A 21,717-nucleotide genomic window follows, 5' to 3' on the forward strand; every position below is an offset into this window, starting at 1 on the left:
ATCTTTAGTCAAGTCAGATGCTTTTTTTGTATTTGAGAGGAAGTTGCTGTTTGTCATGATATATTGCTATTTAAAGCCAATTTTTCCCTAGGAACAAATAAAGTTCTATCTATCTATCTATCTATCTATCTATCTATCTATCTATCTATCTATCTATCTATCTATCTATCTATCTATCTATCTATCTATCTATCTATCTATCTATCTATCCAACTGGCAACCCACAGACTTTCCTGGCTCTCATACTCCTCTAACGCCCAGGACACCCCCAGTCAATAACAGGTGCATTAACCCAAAATGACAATCAGTGAACCATGGCCATTTATGCACGTAAGTATCTACCAAAAATACTACACAAGACATATTATCCAATTTGAAGATAGATACATAGAACTGTATTTGTCCCCATGGGCAAATTTGGCACATTTTGTATTTTAGAGTTCAGAAATAAATTTAATAACAAGCACATATGCAATACAAACATATAATTACAAACCAATAATTACAGGATATAATAATTATTATTATATAATATATTATCAATGTATCTTATGATATATTATCAATATATTATATACAATGTATCTTTTTAGAATTCTATTTTTTCCAGCAACAACACCCACAAGGTAGGCATAAGATCTGCATACAGTGGCTTTGAGTTTACAGAAGAACATGCATTCTCCCAATAGTGGGTACTCTGCTTTTGATCTGTATTTAAACTTGACTTAACAGAATGAATTAATTATGTGAACATGTCTAGTTTATCTTTAAAATTGCTGTGTGATCCATTTTACCTGATGTTCCTTTTGCCGTCTTCAATTTAATCTTTATCTGATGCATTTGTCATAGTACAGGTATTTTCACACTTTATAGTAACACAAGATATTAATTTCATATATATGTCCGTGCCTACTCTAGCACACGATCTCTACTGTGTGTTTAGTTCTTTAAAATAGCAAATCAACTAGAATTCGTCAGGCACAGAGGGCGGGGCTTTTTAAAGAAGGGGCTGGGTATCCTCGTGCGCGCATGCGCTCATCCCTGCTGTCGGTCTGGCAAAGATGGCGGATGACAAGGTAAGAATGAGTTTGCGGACAGTGTTGTATGTTGCATAAATGACCTTTTAAAAATTAACATTAGCCTGACGAAGTGTTACGCTTGTCACTGTTTACATGTAATGTGGTTGTGGCCTTTTTCGAAATACGTTAATAACTTTTTTTATTATACAACACTAGGGGTATAATTTCAAACTTAAAAGTTTGGGAGCCACATTATGTGGAAACATCAGATGTCGTGTGAAATTTCACGTTGAGTTATTCGAAAGTTGCGGCAGAATTAACCAGTCAGACGTTTCAGTACAAAGACCGAGTGGATAAGGAAGACTTTTGAAAATAATTATTTTTTTAATTATTAATTTACTAGAGTGGACAAGCCACAGCTTTGTGAGGTTTCACCGTTTCATTTCTTACAGTGTCTGTTACCTCGTTTGTTCATGTATTATTTGACAAATAAGACATCAACATTCAGTCTGTAATAAATCAATTAAGTTTCCCTTGGGGACAATCAACTCTTACGGCGAACACACGACACTTTATAAAGCAGTAGCGAGTTTAAGGAACGGTGTCGACCTGTATAAAAATAACCTTGTAAAACCGTCACAAAGTGACGAAAACTACAATTAAGTTATGAATTTGCGATCAGATAAGTTTGTTGTTTATTGAAAGCCAAAAAGGGGCTTCGCTTCGAACTGTTTACTATTGCAGTTCGACATTACACACAATGTTGTGAAAATGAAAGTCTGATTGCATTTTGCCCAAGGCCAGAACAAATTTGGACGGGGTACTGCTAGTCTGTGGCAGGGCGTTGGCACACCCATTAAGACTCCTCCTGTATGCATGATGTGGGTAGAGCGAGCCTCCAGCTCGTAGCCATCCTGAAATTGTACAAAGTGGGTTCAGTAAATGGATGAATGTGGATGTTTGTTTCAAATCGATTGTTATGGAAGAGGTGTTACTGATACTACGTCTGACTTAGAAGTCGTACAAGTATGTCGTGTACCTGTCTTACAGGTAATAAGTATTGAGTATAAATTGCAATGTAAGTAAGTGCTGCATATGCATCTCGTTTAGATTGTGGTTTGGGAACTGATTTAAAAAAAAAATTTAAAAAAAACTGTTAAAGTGACTGAAACATGTCTTCATTATATGCTGTACTGCTGCTAAATATTGCCATGATTCAGAAAAAAAGAATGAATAAATTTAGCAAAAAATAATGTCATTGAGAATAATAAGGATATGAGCCTTAAGATAGTTAGAATTTAAAACTGAGTTGTATATATTTGTGAATTTAGTATGTATTGAACAGTGTTCCTCCATTTAAAAAACGTGTAGTTGTTAGGTAGTGATGATGATGATGTGTAGTCATTAAGAATTGTGAAGGTGTGAAACTGCAGTTATATTTACTTATTTGGCTGACGCCTTTATTCAGGGCAACTTAAAATATGTGAGATACAACTGGTCACGTATGTTTTGTTTCTCCATTTGGAGCACCGGTAGATGAAGTATCTTGCTCACGGTCCAACCTCGGGATTTGAAATCCAAACAGTAACAAGCCCAGTAGCCCCAAATCACACAAGGAATGCCTCAATGGGCTTTAGCAGACCCTGCATGAGAAGCCCAAATTTCCTTAAGAAGACAAGAACCCTCCCTCCATTTAAAAAAAAAACCGTTGTAGGAGGAAAAAATGTAAGGAACCAAATCCTTAGCCCCTACATCACACTGCCTGCACAGTGCTTTCCAGTTTATGTTGCAGTTCATTTTTTCATTTGTATATTTTTGTACAGTATTTTGATCTCATAAGTGAAACTCCAGGTAATAAATATTTAGTATTTAATATTAATTGGTGTGCAAGTAAATGCAACAGCTCCATCTTGTTCAATTGCCATTTGGGAACTGATGATTAAAAAAAGAAAACTTGTAGCCATTAAGAGCTTGGCACATGTCTCAATTATACACCTCACTGCTGCTAAATAATGCCATGATTGAGGAAAGAAATACATTTATCAAAAATAATGTTGAGAATTGTGATGTGAACTTTAGGACAGTTAGAATTTAGATTTAAAAATGAAGGGTATATATCTGTGAATTTTGTACTGCATGATTCTTAGCTGTTTATGTTGCAGTTCAATTTTCATGTTTGTATTTTTTGTATTCTTCACTCATAAGTGAAATTGTGCTGAAAAAGAATATTAGATATTATAAAATGTGACTTAAGATTCAGCTTGTCACATCAAAACAAAACATTTTATTTGTCGCATTCTGTTATCCACAGTACAACATTTAGTGAAATGCTTAGCTGTGGAACACCCAAGATTTTGCATTAGAAGGAAGGACACAAGAGGACAATAAATAGTAAATACTCAACTCTATAGATATATCATAGAGGGTGCTGTCGCTCCTCAAACCCGATAGACAAACATCCAGGACACCAGGTAAAAGCACAAAAACATATTTTAATTTGTTCCTTTTCTGTAATAGTGCCTCTAAGCACCCCAACCACCATACAAAGGCAAGTAGTAATAATAATTACAATAAAGCACACAATTCTCTCTCTGTAAATCTCTCCCCCACACCTCCCAGCAAGCTCTGTCAACTACCTCCCAACTCCAGCTACTTCCGGGCTGAAGAAAACTTTCCGGGCTATACGAGAAGCCAAAATCCCCCTGTCTCCCTGCAGCATCTCCTGGCTACACCCACGGTATCCAGCAGGGCTGAGAAGCCGAACTCCATATCCCATGGTGCCCTTTAGGAATCGGGCACCTCTAAGCTGCAGGGAAATCACCATCTAGTGTCCTGGGGGAGACAGTGTCCCAAAGTAGCTGCCATCCCTCATCCTTCCACTTTTTGGGCATGCCGGCCGTCCCTCACAATCAATATGTACAATGGGAACATTATACTAGTATTAAAAAAATGATAGTGTAGGCAAGTTAACAACAAGGCATCATAGCTCTGGCCTTGTTTAGTATGTGAACAGTGGTGGACGTTTTAAAGCATGTTGGTACAACAGACTGAGTTTAGGAGAGATTAAATGTTACTGGCAACACTGGTGCAAGCTGATCAGCACAGATTTTAAACGTAAGTCCTGGAATGCCATATGGACCTGCTGCCTTCATGGTGTTTTATAAAGATGCAGTGATAAACACAACTTAAAATCACATGTTGACTTATGAACTTAATTTAAACATGTAACAAACTCACAGCCTATTAACATGTGTGAATGGTAAGGAGGAGTACAGGAACCCATATAAAGTTTTAGGGTGCTAGCCAGGTCACCCCTTTTAATTTATGCCAACAAATAAAACGGGTGCTAGTGAAAGTAAAAACAGAACATTAATCGGCCTCTAAGGGTCTCAAAGTAAGTAACTTCTCTTATGAGTAGGTAGGGATCTTGTAGTTCTGTCCTATGGGTTTGTCCGGGTCAAAATGAGACACTGTCCTTTGGTAGTTCTGGGCTTTTATAGCTGGAAGGAGTGAGATTAGTTGGGCTCAAGGCGTGTGTTCTCTCTGCTGAAGAGAAGAGTAAGAAAAGATGATACTGTTAGCGGTAGCTTTTACTGTGCCATGGAGCCCAAGAGAAGAGTTGTCATAATATCCTGGAGGAAATGACGTTTGTGCACTTATAAATAGGCCTGGGTAAAAATATCCATTTTCTGATTATTTTTCATATATATGATTTGATATTGATTCACAAGGTCTCAAGATCAATCTTGTGAATCTCAATCCTGCTCAATTTATTGTACATAGATTTATGTTAAGGCTTTCTACAGATAAAGAACTTTACTACTTTGCATAGAATGAGAAGGGTCCAGTTGCATGTAGGACTACATAAAATGCCCTGAAATCTAATCCTTTGACACTTAAATCAGATGTGTGGTCTTCCTATTGATTCAAACTGTGCGTCAGTAAAGAACAACTATATGAAAACAAAGCCATGTATGTAAGCTGTGCAGCTCAGGTGTTAAGTATTGTTGTAACACCACAAATTTGAGAAATCATTCATCCCTTCGTCACCCATAAATAATCTCAGTTGACATCCAAATGAGTAGAGCCTAAACAGTCCACACTGGAGATGGCAGGTAGCTCTAAGCTTCCTTTTAATTCTCCTTGTGCCCCCAAAAAAATAACAGTCTATAACAGATTTTATCTGTAAAGTTATGAAGCCCTACACCTGGCTATTCAAATGGCAGCCCATGGGCCAAAAGTGCCCTTGCCCTGGGTCCCACCAGAAACAAAGAAAAAATGAGAGAGAAACATTTCACGAGCCTTCAAAACTTCTTACTTAAAATCCTACAGTAGTACAGACCATGAATGTAACACTCCACTTAGCCTAGCAACATTCAACCCACAATGCAGTGTGTGGTGGTTGTTGTGGAAGAAGTCTATGATACAGTGATCTTTTTATTTATTTGTTTTAATGTGTGTGTAACTTATGCACTGCTACATTGTACCGGCGCCTCAGTCGTGACAGCTGGTCATGGCATCGACTACATATTAAATGATTCTGTAATCATTTGTGTGCTAAGTCTTAGTTGTATTCCAGTTTCATCAAGTGTGTGCAAACATGGGGTTTTTACAAATGAATCTAATTGTTACTCCAGCAAAATCCTCGTTACTGATAAGCACTGTCTCCTAGGGCTGCAACTAATGATTATTTTGGTAGTCGACTAATTGTTCAATTTTTTTTTTTAGATTATTTCATGCCTGACTATTTTGATGCCTGCGACCTGTGGTTGCACATCCTGTTCTGGGCTCTAGTGCATGTCTTACCTCATCTGCGCACATCTGTCCACCTGTGAATGCCACCCTGATGGCTCTGCATTAACACGATTAAAATGAATAATAATCAAATTAAAATAACAACCAGTGAAACATATGAATTTGAAAATAATCAGATGTTTTATATTAGTGTGACCATCACGATACAAAAAAATACTGTACATTAAACAATACAAACTAAAGTGCACATAGCCTTTAAACAAAAAAAGTGCATTTAACTTAACCAAAAATGGCCACTGGTGTGTCTTAAAGTTCAAAAGTTTAAATAAAGCTTCAATTCAAATAAAATAAAACAATAATGTACAGTTTATAAAAGATTCAGTTCATATATTCCTGATTGCAGTGGAGGAACGTGAGCATTTCGACATGCTCTGGTGTGAGGCTGTCTCTCTTCTTTGAGACAGTGTTCCCAGCTGCTGAGAAGAGACGCTCAGAGGGAGTAGAGGTAGCAGGAATACACAAGAATGATTTTGCAGACAAAGATGTTTTAATCATCACACTCTGAAGGAAAAGTGTTGTAGTTTATCACATCGTGTACTATATCATGCCAAAATAAAAAAATAACGGACTAAAATATGTAACAAGCTAATTATGGATATACTCCAAAACACAAGTTACCTAACGTTAGTTAGTGATGGTTTACTGTTCATATGAACTCAAATATTATACGAAAAAAGAAGAAGAAAAAACTAGGATGGCTCAGCTACTCCTATTCACTCATTTACTATAGCTCCAAACATGTTAGCAAACATAACTGAAATTATATTCACTTAACACTTAAATCTATCGGAACCGGCTGGAGTCAGCTTCCAGTGCAATTTGATGACGTACATTCATTGAACTCCACAACCGGCTAAAGTTGTTACTCAGTACAATTTGCCAGCACGCCGGAGCCGAGTATATTTGGCGATGTATATTCATTGAATACTCCAACTGGCTATAGTCGTGTCTCAGTGTAATTTGCCAGCACGCAGGGGGCGAGTATATTCGGCAACATACATTCATTGAACCCCACAACCGCTATATGTGCTTCACAGAGCAATTTTCCTGCACGCTGGAGCTGATCAGTCAGTGCCATATATTCGTTGAGAAGCCAGCTCACGACCAATGCCGGCAGAACTGCAGCACCACTGTCTCTGGGATTCAGCCGCTGCACTAGACGAGCCTGCAATCATCAGCGTTTACCTCTGTGTGTTTGCGTGCAGCCAGTTCAAGCGCAGTTGGCTTGGTGATTTACTGAATGTCATCTATGGCTTCAGTTGCACCATGAAGATATAATAAGAGATTATTGCAGTAGTTTTTTTTATAGTTTTTACAGTTCATTGGCAGTGTGTAAAATGATCAATGTTGCAGTAATTGTGATGCTCTTTGCATGAAAAAAAATGTGTTCCATAAAATTCCACATTTTCTTTGTGAATTGTGATGTTTACCTAAAAAGTGCAGCTAAAAAGTATTTGGTGTCCAGGGGTGCATTAACCCACAAGCATGTGTTGGTTTAAGTGTTAACACGTGACACTAACTTTAGTCGCTAAAACTTACTTCTTAAGAGACGGCAGCATCACAGCTCCAGGATGCTTGCTTTTCAGATGCTCATGCCTGCTAGTCACAGTGAGAGCAACCTCACTGTCTGTACAGTATGCAGAGCTGCTCAGGTGACTGATGGCTATTCCAAAAACCTTTCTAGCATTTCCACTATGCTCTTCCATTGTGTGACCACATCACAAGTTTGTGTTTTGCAAGTACAATAAATGTTGCTTCTCTTTAAGCATGTGGCTAGCTGAACTGCTACAGTAGAAAAAGTTTGCAACACACCTCACCTGGCCAAGCAAGCGGGCTGTTGGAATTTTCAGAGCAGCCTGCGATACCAAAGTGAGTGTGTGCACGAAGCAGCTGATGTGACTATCTCCTTTTTCCGTAAGCTGCACAGTACGGATCATATTAGAGTTATTGTCAGTCACGCTGGCCAGTTTTTTTCCTTTTATGTTCCATTTATCCAATGCCGTTGTCAACAAGCATCAGCTCTAGATTCTCATTTTAAAATGCTTTTCCTTTTGCCTGTGGAGGCACTGTGAGGACACATTTTCAAGGCACATTAACACGACTGGTACAAGTAGGTAACTGAACATATGTGTGTATCTTGAAGAATTATAGAAAGACATGAGTCTTCCCACTGTATCTTTAATTTTGACTAATTCAGGATTGTTTTAAATGTCCAATAAGGGAATAAGTTTGGCTAACAGTTTAGTTGAAGGGTGTCTAAACAGAGATTCATAACTCATGAATAGGTTATTGAATAGCATACTTATTATTTAAGAAGCAATGTTTGATTTATTTTAATAATAATATTATTTGCAAGATGATATAGATGTTTTATAAAGCAGATTCCATTGTCAGGGATAGTACTATCAGTGTCTAGTAGTCAGGTTACTATTCTGTGCTGTGTTTTACTACTTAAAAACCAAAGCTATACACTCAGATGCACTAAATCAGGAAGGTCATTGCTTCACAGTGTGCTAAGAGGCCGCATTAGGTTATTGTGTAGCTATAACATACACTGGGTATATTGTGTGAGTAGTTCTGAATCTTGCAGTTACATAATTATTTGCGGTGTATTCCTCTTTGCTGCTGGAGTAATTGAGTTTTTTTGGGTATTAAGGTATTTGTTTGTCTGTTTTCTGTCTGGGTTTTTTTTTTGTGGTCTTCAGGTTCAGTTTGTGGGGGACTCCTTGTGGCTTCAGAATTTTGTTCCAACCAGTTTAACAATCAGCCAGTCAATTTTCCCTCAATCTGATCTCTTTGTTTTATTAGCATGTCATCTTTTCTTTGTTAGCTTTCTCTTTTCTAAAATTACAATAGCTTGAGATTTACATTTTTAAGAAATCCAGAATGTTTGTAGTTTTCCATAGTTCTAAATGCTTAGCTGTCTTTTCTCAGTTTCCTGTTAATCTTTTTTGAGGGATATTTGCTGCCGTAATCTTAATTAAATGACTTAATGACTTAAATGAGAGTTGATTCTACAATAAAATAAAATATAAATAAAAAGAGGAATAACCTTGGAGGTCAATCATCACCCCAAAAGCGGATCATAGACGTCATGTAGTATGTGTACCAAGTTTCAGGTCAATAGGTTAAACACTTTGCAAGCTGCAGGTGATGAAAAATCCTGGACAGCCACGGTAGCGTATTATAGAAGAAGATATGATTTATTCTTTTGTCTTAAGTAGTAACAATTTGACTTTCATGCTTTTATTTGTATGTATTTTGAGTTTACAGTGTTACTGGGTTTAAATTCCGGCCCAAACACTGAGTGCAGTGTTTGCATTCTCTCCTCCATTCCCTTTTCTCTAGGTGTTTTGGTTCCCTCCTACATTCCAAACTTGTGTGTATTATCTTGTGATACTGAATTGCACCAGTATGAGTGAGTATAGGTGTGTGAATGAGTACATCTTGCAAGATTAGTACCCAATCCAGGATACAAGTTGCTTTGAACTTGAAGCTTCTGTGATGGCTTCCAGCTCCCTGTACCTCTGTACTGAATTAAGAAATGCATACTTTAAAATATTTGGTTGGACATTTTAAATAACTTATTTTTTTTATATAAGAAAAGTGGTTTTTTTTTCTTTTTTCAAAGATAACTTCACAAAGTTATGCTACTAGCTTGTGATGCTACTGCATTCATATTCATAATTACATTATTGTGCAAACCTGTAATTTAAACATGATTTATATTTTCAGAATTCATTGAAGAACCTGAAAGATCTAGCTTTGCTTAAGAACAAGTTGGATGATATTCAGAAGAGAGTAGAAGATGAGGTCCAAGCAGGAATTCCACAGGTAATTTAAAAAAAAAAAAATCTAAAAACATCATTAGTTTATCTATTTGAATGGCTAAAATATTTATATCCTAAACAGGTCATCTTGCCCATAACTGAGTTGTTCAAGCCTACCCTGCTTTTGGAATATTTGTATAGCCCACTAGTCTTGTATAACTGTTATCTGGTTAGACGATTTGGCTTTTATTATTTGCTGACAAAGACCTGAACTTTATTACTTTTACTACAGCACTGTTTAGTGGAAAGAGCACATTTTTTCTGAAATCAATGAATCAGACATGAGAAGAGGGTATGTTGTTCTATCCATTGTTTCTTTTAAAAGGCTGTTGAAGGTTCACGGTAATCAAATTTTATCTCATGGGTAAGTGGAAATTGTAAGATTTTAGTGGAGGACAAGACCAAGACATGTAGACAAGAAAGTTTGGTGTCTATGTTGAGTAGGGACTACTCCAGGAATTTTTTTTTTTTTTTTTTGCAGTTGACAGAAATTGTTGACATTTTACAATTTTAAGATGAATTAGACTGTGTCATTTTGAAGATTGTGTACTGAAACAGTACACTCATCCCACAGTACAGTTCATACAGGTTGTGTGTGTGTATTTGTATGTATTAAGTATATGCAACTTAATAAAATGAGCTCCTTCCCAGTCCATCTTGGCAGTGATCTCATCAGACCTGCCTCTACTGTAAAAAATCTTGGTGTCATTTTTGACTCCTCCCTCACTTATTCCGCCCACATAAATCACATTAAGAAACTTTCTTACTTTCACCTCCGTAACATATCCCGTGTTCGCTCCTTCCTCTCCTTCTCTAATGCTGAGAAACTTGTCCATGCTTTTATCACATCCCGCATCGATTATTGTAATTCCCTACTGGCAGGTGCCCCTTCTAATCTTATATCACAGCTCCAGCTTATTCAAAACTCAGCTGCAAGAGTCCTTACTCGAGCCAGCAGCAGCGAGCACATCACACCCATCCTGCTCCGCCTTCACTGGCTCCCTGTGTCCTACAGAATCGAATATAAAATCCTACTAATAACCTACAAAGCTTTAAATAACCTCGCGCCAAACTACATCAGTGACCTTCTCCATCACTATGTGCCTGCCCGCCCACTAAGGTCCTCTGATTCTGGTAATCTTGTTGTGCCCGTCACTAATCTACACTCCATGGGTGACAGGGCCTTCAGCTGTATAGCGCCCAGACTCTGGAATGACCTACCAAAATTAATCAGGTCAGCTGACTCCATGAATTCTTTTAAAAAACAACTCAAAACTCATCTGTTCAGGAAGGCTTTTAGCTCTACTTGACTTTATTACCTTTCTCTCAGTTTACTTCTCTGTCAAGATGCTCATGTAACCTGTATGTGTGTGCGAGACCATTAATTATGTTGTCTGGTTTTTTTTTTTTTTCAGAATTTACTGTCTTAATCTTCTTTGTTTATTTATCTGGTTTGTACAATGCTATATACTGTATATTCTGCCGTTCTTTATTTACTCTGTAAGTGCCTTGAGCATGGGAAAGGCGCTATATAAATAAAATGTATTATTATTATTATTATTTGTGTATATCCATATATATGTATATACTGTGTATGTATGTATGTATGTATGTATATATATATATATATATATATATATATATATATATATATATATATATATAATAACTGCTCAAAAACATTAAAAGAACACTTTGAAAACACATCAGATCTCAATGGGGAAAAAATATTCTGCTGGATATCTATACTGATCTAGACTGTAATGTGTTAGAAACGAAAGGATGCCACATCAATTGATGGAAATGAAAATGATCGACCTACAGAGGGCTGAATTCAAAGACACCCCGAAAATCAAAGTGAAAAAATGATGCTGCAGGGTAGTCCATTTTGCCAAAATTTCATTGCAGCAACTCCATATCATACTCGGTAATTTGCATGGCCCCCACGTGTTTGTATGCATGCCTGACAATGTTGGGGGGGCGGCATGCTCCTAATGAGACGACGGATGGACTGAAACATAATGTCCTAGAGGTGTTCTATTGGATTTAGGTCAGCCGAGCCTGGGGGCCAGTCAATGGTATCAATTCATTCATCCTCCAGGAACTGCCAACATACTCTCGCCTCATGAGGCCGGGCATTGTCGTGAACCAGGAGGCTCCGAGGACCCACTGCACCACCATAGGGTCTGACAATGGGTCCAATGATTTAATCCCGATACCAAATTGCAGTCAAGTTGCCGTTGTCTAGCCTGTAGAGGTCTGTGCATCCCTCTGTGGATATGCCTCCCCAGACCATCACTGACCCACCACCAAACCGCTCATGCTGAACGATGTTACAGGAAGCATAACGTTCTCCACTGCTTCTCCAGACCCTTTCATGTCTGTCACATGTGCTCAGGGTGAACCTGCTCTCATCTTTGAAAAGCACAGGGCGCCAGTGGTGGACCTGCCAATTCTGGTATTCTATGGCAAATGCCAATCAAGTTCCATGGTGCCTGGCAGTCAGCACAGGGCCCACTAGAGGATATCGGACCCTCAGGCCACCCTCATGAAGTTTGTTTCTGATTGTTTGCTCAGAGACATTCACACCAGTGTCCTGCCTGCTGGAGGTCATTTTGTAGGCTCTGGCAGTGCTCATCCTGTTCCTCCTTTCCAAAATGAGCAGATATGAGTGGTCCTGCTGATGGGTTAAGGACCTTCTATGGCCCTGTCCATCTCTCTTAGAGTAACTGCCTGTCTCCTGGAATCCCCTCCATGCCCTTGAGACTGTGCTGAGAAACACAGCACACCTTCTGGCAATGGCACACATTGATGTGCCATCCTGGAGAAGTTAGACTACCTGCACAACCTCTGTAGGGTCCAGGTATTACCTCATGCTACCAGTAGCGACACTGACCGTAGCCAAATGCAAAACAAGTGAAAAAAAAAACAGTCCGAAATGATGAGGAGTGAAAAATGTCAATGGCCTCCACCTGTTAAACCATTCATTCCTGTTTTGGGGGTTGTCTCATTGTTGCACCTCTTGTTAATTTCATTAACACCAAAGCATTTGAAACTGATTAACAACCCCCTCTGCTACTTAACTGACCAGATCAATTTTCCTGGAGTTTCATTGACTTGATGCTATACTCTGATTAAAAAGTGTTCTTTTAATTTTTTTGAGCAGTATATAATGTGTGTGTATACTTCCTTGCTTGGACGTATTCAGCTGATTCATCAATCAGATATGTTTGAGAAATATGCTGGTTTTCTTTTGACATTTTTCTTCCTAGCCGGACTTTTTCCCCAGTGTAAGGTACAATTCAGCCACTTCACCTCTGGTGCCCTCTCCTGGATGTGCTTGACAATAGCATTATTTATTACTGACAAAAAGAAGCAGAAGCATCTGAGCATGTTTCCAATTAAGTCCCTTTTCATTGAAGGAATAGATAGATAGATAGATAGATAGATATGAAAGGTACTATATAATAGATAGATACTTTATTAATCCCAAGGGGAAATTCAGATACTCCAGCAGCAGCATACTGATAAAAACAATATTAAAGAGTGATAAAAATGCAGGTATAGCAGACAATAACTTTGTATAATGTTAACGTTTAACCCCCCCCCCAACGGGGGAATTGAAGAGTCGCATAGTGTGGGGGAGGAACGATCTCCTCAGTCTGTCAGTGGAGCATTAAGGCATGCAATTAACATTTATGTGCCGTTTTTGTGAGTCAGCCTTCAGCACTAAGTGCCTTGTATTACATTTTGGAATAGATAAAATACAGTGGTGTGAAAAACTATTTGCCCCCTTCCTGATTTCTTATTCTTTTGCATGTTTGTCACACAAAATGTTTCTGATCATCAAACACATTTAACCATTAGTCAAATATAACACAAGTAAACACAAAATGCAGTTTTTAAATGATGGTTTTTATTATTTAGGGAGAAAAAAAATCCAAACCTACATGGCCCTGTGTGAAAAAGTAATTGCCCCCTGAACCTAATAACTGGTTGGGCCACCCTTAGCAGCAATAACTGCAATCAAGTGTTTGCGATAACTTGCAATGAGTCTTTTACAGCGCTCTGGAGAAATTTTGGCCCACTCATCTTTGCAAAATTGTTGTAATTCAGCTTTATTTGAGGGTTTTCTAGCATGAACCGCCTTTTTAAGGTCATGCCATAGCATCTCAATTGGATTCAGGTCAGGACTTTGACTAGGCCACTCCAAAGTCTTCATTTTGTTTTTCTTCAGCCATTCAGAGGTGGATTTGCTGGTGTGTTTTGGGTCATTGTCCTGTTGCAGCACCCAAGATCGCTTCAGCTTGAGTTGACGAACAGATGGCCGGACATTCTCCTTCAGGATTTTTTGGTAGACAGTAGAATTCATGGTTCCATGTATCACAGCAAGCCTTCCAGGTCCTGAAGCAGCAAAACAACCCCAGACCATCACACTACCACCACCATATTTTACTGTTTGTATGATGTTCTTTTTCTGAAATGCTTTGTTCCTTTTACGCCAGATGTAACGGGACATTTGCCTTCCAAAAAGTTCAACTTTTGACTCATCAGTCCACAAGGTATTTTCCCAAAAGTCTTGGCAATCATTGAGATGTTTCTTAGCAAAATTGAGACGAGCCCTAATGTTCTTTTTGCTTAACAGTGGTTTGCGTCTTGGACATCTGCCATGCAGGCCGTTTTTGCCCAGTCTCTTTCTTATGGTGGAGTCGTGAACACTGACCTTAATTGAGGCAAGTGAGGCCTGCAGTTCTTTAGATGTTGTCCTGGGGTCTTTTGTGACCTCTCGAATGAGTCGTCTCTGCGCTCTTGGGGTAATTTTGGTCGGCCGGCCACTCCTGGGAAGGTTCACCACTGTTCCATGTTTTTGCCATTTGTGGATAATGGCTCTCACTGTGGTTTGCTGGAGTCCCAAAGCTTTAGAAATGGCTTTATAACCTTTACCAGACTGATAGATCTCAATTACTTCTGTTCTCATTTGTTCCTGAATTTCTTTGGATCTTGGCATGATGTCTAGCTTTTGAGGTGCTTTTGGTCTACTTCTCTGTGTCAGGCAGCTCCTATTTAAGTGATTTCTTGATTGAAACAGGTGTGGCAGTAATCAGGCCTGGGGGTGGCTACGGAAATTGAACTCAGGTGTGATACACCACAGTTAGGTTATTTTTTAACAAGGGGGCAATTACTTTTTCACACAGGGCCATGTAGGTTTGGATTTTTTTTCTCCCTAAATAATAAACACCATCATTTAAAAACTGCATTTTGTGTTTACTTGTGTTATATTTGACTAATGGTTAAATGTGTTTGATGATCAGAAACATTTTGTGTGACAAACATGCAAAAGAATAAGAAATCAGGAAGGGGGCAAATAGTTTTTCACACCACTGTATGTTTGTAGATCTTGAATAAATTGCTTTTTACATCATACCATTGTCTTCATTTTCGTTGTGCTTTCAATTTAAAATTTTCTGTTATTATTTTCTAAATCACTTTACATCTTGGAACAAACTTGCATATACATTGCCCCACAATTGTTTTGGGACATTTAAGTTGCCAAACATTGTGACTTCATGCTTTTAGACCAAAATGAAAACCATGAAATCAGCATGATTTTTTTTGTCTTATTTTCTATTATTCATTTTTGGTTAAAAAAAGCATTACATAAACTATTGATCCTATTGAGAAATTCAGATGCATACAGCAGCAGAACCATAACAAACAAATCAGGATACAGACTCGGGTGACAAGTAGTACAATCATTCAATAAATCAATCAATAAGTAAATAAATAAATAAATAAAAATAAACTTAACAAGTACATTGGGTAGAAGCAGTGAATTGCCTTATAGCAGTGGGCAGAAAAAACCCTAGAAGTGCTTCTTAGCACACCATGGTGGAATAAGCATGTGGCTAAAACACCTCATGGAGGGGATTTTTCATGAGCGCAACTAATTTTGTCATCATCCTCCTTTCCTCAACAGCTTCCAGTGTGTCCAGGGTTAGCAGACTTTCCTGATAAGTCTGTTTAGGCATTGTACTTCTTTTGTCCTCTGGTTGGTTCCTCAGGAGACTGCAGCATAGAACACCACACTGGCCACAGTGGACTAGTAGAACATTAACAGCAGCTTGCTGCACATATCAAAAGACCTGAGTCTCCTTAGCAAGTACAGTTTGCTCTGACCTTTCTTGTACTGTACCATTGTGTTATCAGACCAGTCCAGTTTGTTGTTTATTTGAACCCCCAGGTACTTGTAGCTCTGCACCACTTGCTTCCACCTCCCCCGAAATGGTTTCTTGTCTCAGAGACTTCTGGGAATGTTTGAAGTCCACTACCAGAGAACTTTTGTCTTGCTGATGTGGAGTTGCAGGGTGTTATCCCGGCACCACAAGACAATGTTCTCTACAAACATCCTTTACTCTGACTCGTCTCCATTATTAATGTATCATGCGTCTCCTCTATTGTAGTAATAATTACATTTTCTTCTACAGCCCTTTTCACAAAGAATATCATTACAAGCCTCATGAGAATACAATTTAAAGCAACAACAAAGCAGTGAACTTCAAATTAATGTCTTCATTTGTCCAAAAAGACTGTTAACAGATGGGAAATGTTAACATCATCTGACAACTATCTTACAGTATAAAATGCTGGAGAAGCTATTGATTTTTTTGATTAATAAACTATATCAATATTCTGTTTTTAAGCACTTCAAGATTCTCTTAAAGTGATAGTATTTATGTTAATGATAAGCCCCCGGTATGTTAATAATTTTAAAGCATAGTAATAGGTAGAGGTTGTACTTTTTTGGCAAAAGTTTTTATGAAGGTAAAAAATATTTAATAAAGAACTGGTTGTATGGTGTTTGGAAAATTATACTGTGTCCACATTTTCAGCTATGCTAATCTTTTACTTTCTGTCACTGAAAAGAGCGATTCAGCTAACTGATTCAATTCCACTATGAGGAGGCCTGTAGCAGTTGTGATTGTAATATAAAGTATATCAACAGTAGCTGCATGTTTTGTTTAAAGTAGGTTTCTATGGCGGTACAGTCACTTAACAATTGCCACTCAGTCTTGTTTGTAAAGTCCTTTGATTTTTTTTCAGTGTTGTCACATTTTGGTGTTTTTAGCATTGAATTTCTGACAGTGTGTATTAGATTGTGCTGCCACTAACACGTTATATTCTGTATAGCATCAACAAACCTGTTTATCTTGTGCTTTGATTTCAAAGGAAAATCTGAAAGGATCTGAGTCTCTCCTACTCATTTTTACATTTTATTTTGAAATTAATGTAAAATGTAGAGCAGCACATTTGGTCAGCATTGTAGACTAACTGCTGGGAGCAAGAAGTTGAAATGTGTCTAAATGTTTTCATGCCACAACCTTTAAACCATTAGATTCAAAAAGGCTATCAGAGGCATGTATACAGTTGTGCTTGAAAGTTTGTGAAACCTTTAGAATTTTCTATATTTCTGCATAAATATGACCTAAAACATCATCAGATTTTCACTCAAGTCCTAAAAGTAGATAAAGAGAAACCAGCTGAACAAATGAGACAAAAATATTATACTTGGTCATTTATTTATTAAGGATCGAATATTACATATTTGTGAGTGGCAAAAGTATGTGAACCTCTAGGATTAGCAGTTAGTTTGAAGGTGAATTTAGAGTCGAGTGTTTTCAATCAGTGGGATGACAATCAGGTGTGAGTGGGCACCCTGTGTTATTTAAAGCAAAGTCTGCTCTTCACAACACGTTTGTGGAAGTGTATCATGGCACGAACAAAGTAGGACCTCAGAAAAAGAGTTGTTGATGCTCATCAGGCTGGAAAAGGTTACAAAACCATCTCTAAAGAGTTTGGACTCCACCAATCCACAGTCAGACAGATTATGTACAAATGGAGGAAATTCAAGACCATTGTTACCCTCCCCAGGAGTGGTCGACCAACAAAGATCACTCCAAGAGCAAGGCGTGTAATAGTCGGCGAGGTCACAAAGGACCCTAGGGTAACTTCTAAGCAACTGAAGGCCTCTCTCACATTGGCTAATGTTCATGTTCATGAGTCCACCATCAGGACAACACTGAACAACAATGGTGTGCATGGTAGGGTTGCAAGGAGAAAGCCACTGCTCTCAAAAAAAAACATTGCTGCTCATCTGCAGTTTGCTAAAGATCACGTGGACAAACCAGAAGGCTATTGGAAGAATGTTTTGTGGACGGATGAGACCAAAATAGAACTTTTTGGTTTCAGTGAAAAGCGTTATGCTAGGAGAAAGGAAAACACTGCATTCCAGCATAAGAACCTTGTCCCATCTTTGAAACATGGTGGTGGTAGTGTCATGGTTTGGGCCTGTTTTGCTGCATCTGGGCCAGTAGGCTTGCCTTCATTGATGGAACAATGAATTCTGAATTTTTATCAGAGAATTCTAAAGGAAAATGTCAGAACATCTGTCCATGAACTGAATCTCAAGAGAAGGTGGGTCATGCAGCAAGACAACGACCCTAAGCACACAAGTCGTTCTACCAAAGAATGGTTAAAGAAGAATAAAGTTAATGTTTTGGAATTGCCAAGTCAAAGTCTTGACCTTAATCCAATCGAAATGTTGTGGAAGGACCTGAAGCGAGCAGTTAATGTGAGGAAACCCACCAACAACCCAGAGTTGAAGCTGTTCTGTATGGAGGAATGGGCTAAAATTCCTCCAAGCCGGTGTGCAGGACTGATCAACAGTCCGGAAACGTTTAGTTGCAGTTATTACTGCAAAGGGGGGGTCACACCAGATACTGAAAGCAAAGGTTCACATACTTTTGCCACTCACAAATATGTAATATTCGATCATTTTCCTTAATAAATAAATGACCAAGTATAATATTTTTGTCTCATTTGTTTAACTGGTTTCTCTTTATCTACTTTTAGGACTTGAGTGAAAATCTGATGATGTTTTAGGTCATATTTATGCAGAAGTATAGAAAATTCTAAAGGGTTCACAAACTTTCAAGCACAACTGTAGTGTGTTATTTATTTATTTTTACTGATCAGCAGTTCCCTTCGCTATCCTTTCTGGTTTCCTTATTCATCTTAAATTATTCATCTTTAGAACAGTGACCCCTCAGGTAATTAATTGATTGCCACATCATTGCACGTTCAAAGTTTTGCTCTGCTCTTTTTCAGAAAAGTACATTATTTATAGACCTAATATAGATATTAAAATATATATTTCAAAATTAGTTTTGTTTTTGAGGATTTGTATTGCACCCTTTCTCTAGGACTGCACTAGTTAAAGGTGTACTCAATTTATTATAATGCAGAATATTTTGAGAGTTTTTCAGTATATTTGGAATAACTGTACTTTTCCTACTGCTAATTTAAAATATTTTTTTCTTGTTCTAGGGTGGATCCTTACTGGCCTCTCCTTTCCTAAAAGGATTTTTAGCTGGATATGTGGTGGCAAAGTTACGTTTCTCAGCTGTTCTCGGTGTGTTCATTGGCACCTGCACTGGTATTTATGCTGCACAGAATTTTGACATCCCCAATGTAGAAACAACTGTTAAGGACTATCTCAACTCGCTGAAGAAAGGTCCCAAATAAGAATGAATCTTCTTTCATTCAGAAGTTATGTGGCTTGTATATAAATTATGTTTCAGTACTTTCTTTTCAGGGAGTATCAAGTTTGGGACAAATTGTGCAAAAGGGGTCCAGTTCTTTCTGTTTCTTTAAAGACTCAGTACCTTTTCTTCCTGAGTAAAAAAAAATTGCCAAGTTGAACTTGATTGGACTAATTACAAACATTCTTCTTTTGTATATCCAGATTGCTAATGGATTTATTTTATTAAAATTACTTGAATGTTTTATAAAGCAGCCTTAAAATAATGTAAACATATGCAGACAAATAAAGAAAGACAGTAAATGTCACAAATTTACAGTCCTTCAGATGCTGCTGTTCATTTTATTTACAATAAAAAGGATCACGTGATATGACCATGTAGTAACATTTGGGAAAAACGCTTTAAAAACTAAAGCCAATAGATTAACAGATTTGTCTTTTGATTTATATTGTATGTGAACTGATCTGCCTGTGTAAAGTGGTGAGTAAGCTAATTAGCCAGAGTGATACTCTCATTTTGAGGATTATAACTCGGTTACAAACGGAGGTCAGTATATTGCCATTCTGCACATTCTATCACTGATGCCATTTATGTGTCGTTTGTTTGTTGTAGTTTTGAAATCTTCTTTGTATCCTTTTTTTAGTGTACCAAAGTTACATGCACTGAAATAAAGAGATCACTGCAATGTTTGTTTTGACCTAAACAAGCTCAAAGTACAGCTAAGTACTAAGAGGTTGCACTTTTTCACTTGGCGTTCTCGTGACTTGATCTGGCTTCTTTGTGCCATGGTATCCCTTGACCTTATGGTTAATAAAGAGCCCATCTTTACTTGGGTTTCTTGGGGCCCTCTACTCTTCTTAATGGTCTTAATCTGTGGCTCTCATGCCCCATTAATAACGCTTTGCAAAGTCAATGGAAAGATCCCATTTAACCCATCATCTTGCGTAATTCTTATTGAGCTGCTCAAATTTCTTGTTTCTCTTGTACTTTTAGTGATTCAAGATGCACAGTCATTGCGCAAGACTGTCTCTAGGCACCACGTTGCTCCTTATGCAGTCCCAGCTGTCCTTTATGCATTTAACAATAACGTAATGGTCTACATGCAGGAGCAAATGGATCCCAGCACTTTCCAAATCCTGAGCAACCTTAAAATAGCCTCAACTGCTGTGTTATATAGTGCCTTTCTTCAGAAAAGATTTACAAAGGTGCAGTGGGTGGCATTAGGTTTACTGATGCTGGCAGGAGCATGCCACTCCTTTAGTTGTACTAGTCGGGATAAAGAAGGTGAGGCAGAGGAAGGGATGCGACTTCACTTAACTGCCCCGGGCCTCCTGTTTCTCCTGGTGTACTGCCTTGTGTCAGGCCTTGCTGCTGTCTACACGGAGGTCATTCTCAAGACCCAGCGCCTGCCTCTGAACCTGCAGAACCTTTTCTTGTACCTCTTTGGGATTTTTATCAACTGTGGCTCCTACCTTGTAACGGGGAGCAATCAGAGCTTTTTTGAAGGGTATTCAGTCTGGGTTGTGATGATTGTGATTACTCAGGTGTGGAATGGGTTGCTTACGTCTTTGGTCATGAAGCACAGCTGTAACATCACCCGACTCTTCGTTATTTCGTGTTCCATGCTGGTGAATGCTGTGCTGTCGGTGTTGCTCTTTGATTTGCAGCTCACTCCGCTTTTCTTTTTGACAGCTGCTCTTATTGCAGGAGCTATATGTTTATACTATTATCACAAGTGATCTAATTGAGGAGACTCTGGTGGGTTACTAGATCTGTTATCATAATGAAGGAAAGCGGTGTAATCCATTCATTCTGAGCCAATAACCTAAAATCGTTTTTTCTGCCAGTGGTCCTTCTGTGTGGTTTCCTTTTTTGTGTTATCTGTTACAAATAGTTTAAGATGCATGATTGTTGTTTACAGCATGTTTATTATTGCAAATCCAATACTCTAAAAAATTGGTAACTGTTAGCATATTCATTTATCAAGGTGCTGTCTGGAACTGACACCCCAGTTATGTTATTAAGAGGATTTATATGAATGAACGAAGTAAATTAAAAAGGGTACCGCACACAATGTGCTCATTTTAATTTTCCTTCATATTGTACTGCATGTACTCCATTTATATGCATGCTGAGTATCTCATTGTTACTTTAGAAAACAGATGTATTTATATCTCTCAACTCAGACTGTTATAATTTTACTGTTCAGCTTTCCTCATAGGCTTTTTTTTTTTCCAACATCAAAACAAAAAAATTAAAATGGTTCTTTATCACATTTCCTGTTTCTGACATTTTTTCCTTGCATGGGGAGATACTTGAACCTTTTTAGCTAACCGATCTCTGGTCTTAAATCTGAAAGTCTTGTCAGGCTGAACAGGAGCACAGTGTATTCTGGGAAGCCTGAAAAGCAATGAAGGATTTGTTTTCCATAGTTTAGAACAGTGGTTCTCAATC

At 38.1% G+C, this 21,717-nt stretch overlaps 2 protein-coding genes across 2 annotated transcripts; both read left to right on the plus strand.

Moving 5' to 3' along the window:
• The first annotated feature begins 1,018 nt into the window (after nucleotides 1–1,018).
• On the plus strand, nucleotides 1,019–19,948 carry LOC114660384 (SLC35A4 upstream open reading frame protein). Its single transcript, XM_028813055.2, has 3 exons — nucleotides 1,019–1,076; nucleotides 9,570–9,668; nucleotides 19,049–19,948. Exons 1-3 carry the CDS (start codon nucleotides 1,062–1,064, stop codon nucleotides 19,244–19,246), a joined length of 312 nt encoding a protein of 103 aa, XP_028668888.1. The 5' UTR covers nucleotides 1,019–1,061; the 3' UTR covers nucleotides 19,247–19,948.
• A 99-nt stretch (nucleotides 19,949–20,047) lies between these two features.
• slc35a4 (solute carrier family 35 member A4) lies at nucleotides 20,048–21,361 on the plus strand. The gene has a single exon (XM_028813053.2). It carries the CDS (start codon nucleotides 20,049–20,051, stop codon nucleotides 21,000–21,002), a length of 954 nt encoding a protein of 317 aa, XP_028668886.1. The 5' UTR covers nucleotide 20,048; the 3' UTR covers nucleotides 21,003–21,361.
• The last annotated feature ends 356 nt before the right edge of the window (nucleotides 21,362–21,717 follow it).

Source organism: Erpetoichthys calabaricus, chromosome 11, assembly GCF_900747795.2.
Source record: "Erpetoichthys calabaricus chromosome 11, fErpCal1.3, whole genome shotgun sequence".
NCBI classification, from domain to species: Eukaryota; Metazoa; Chordata; class Cladistia; order Polypteriformes; family Polypteridae; genus Erpetoichthys; species Erpetoichthys calabaricus.

Bases quoted from the DNA above. Each gene is read 5' to 3' on its own strand.
- LOC114660384 (XM_028813055.2), top strand. The intron at 9,669-19,048 runs GTAATTTAAAAA...TTCTTGTTCTAG, and splicing joins TCCAAGCAGGAATTCCACAG to GGTGGATCCTTACTGGCCTC.
- slc35a4 (XM_028813053.2), top strand. From the start codon at position 20,049: ATGGTATCCCTTGACCTTATGGTTAATAAAGAGCCCATCTTTACTTGG.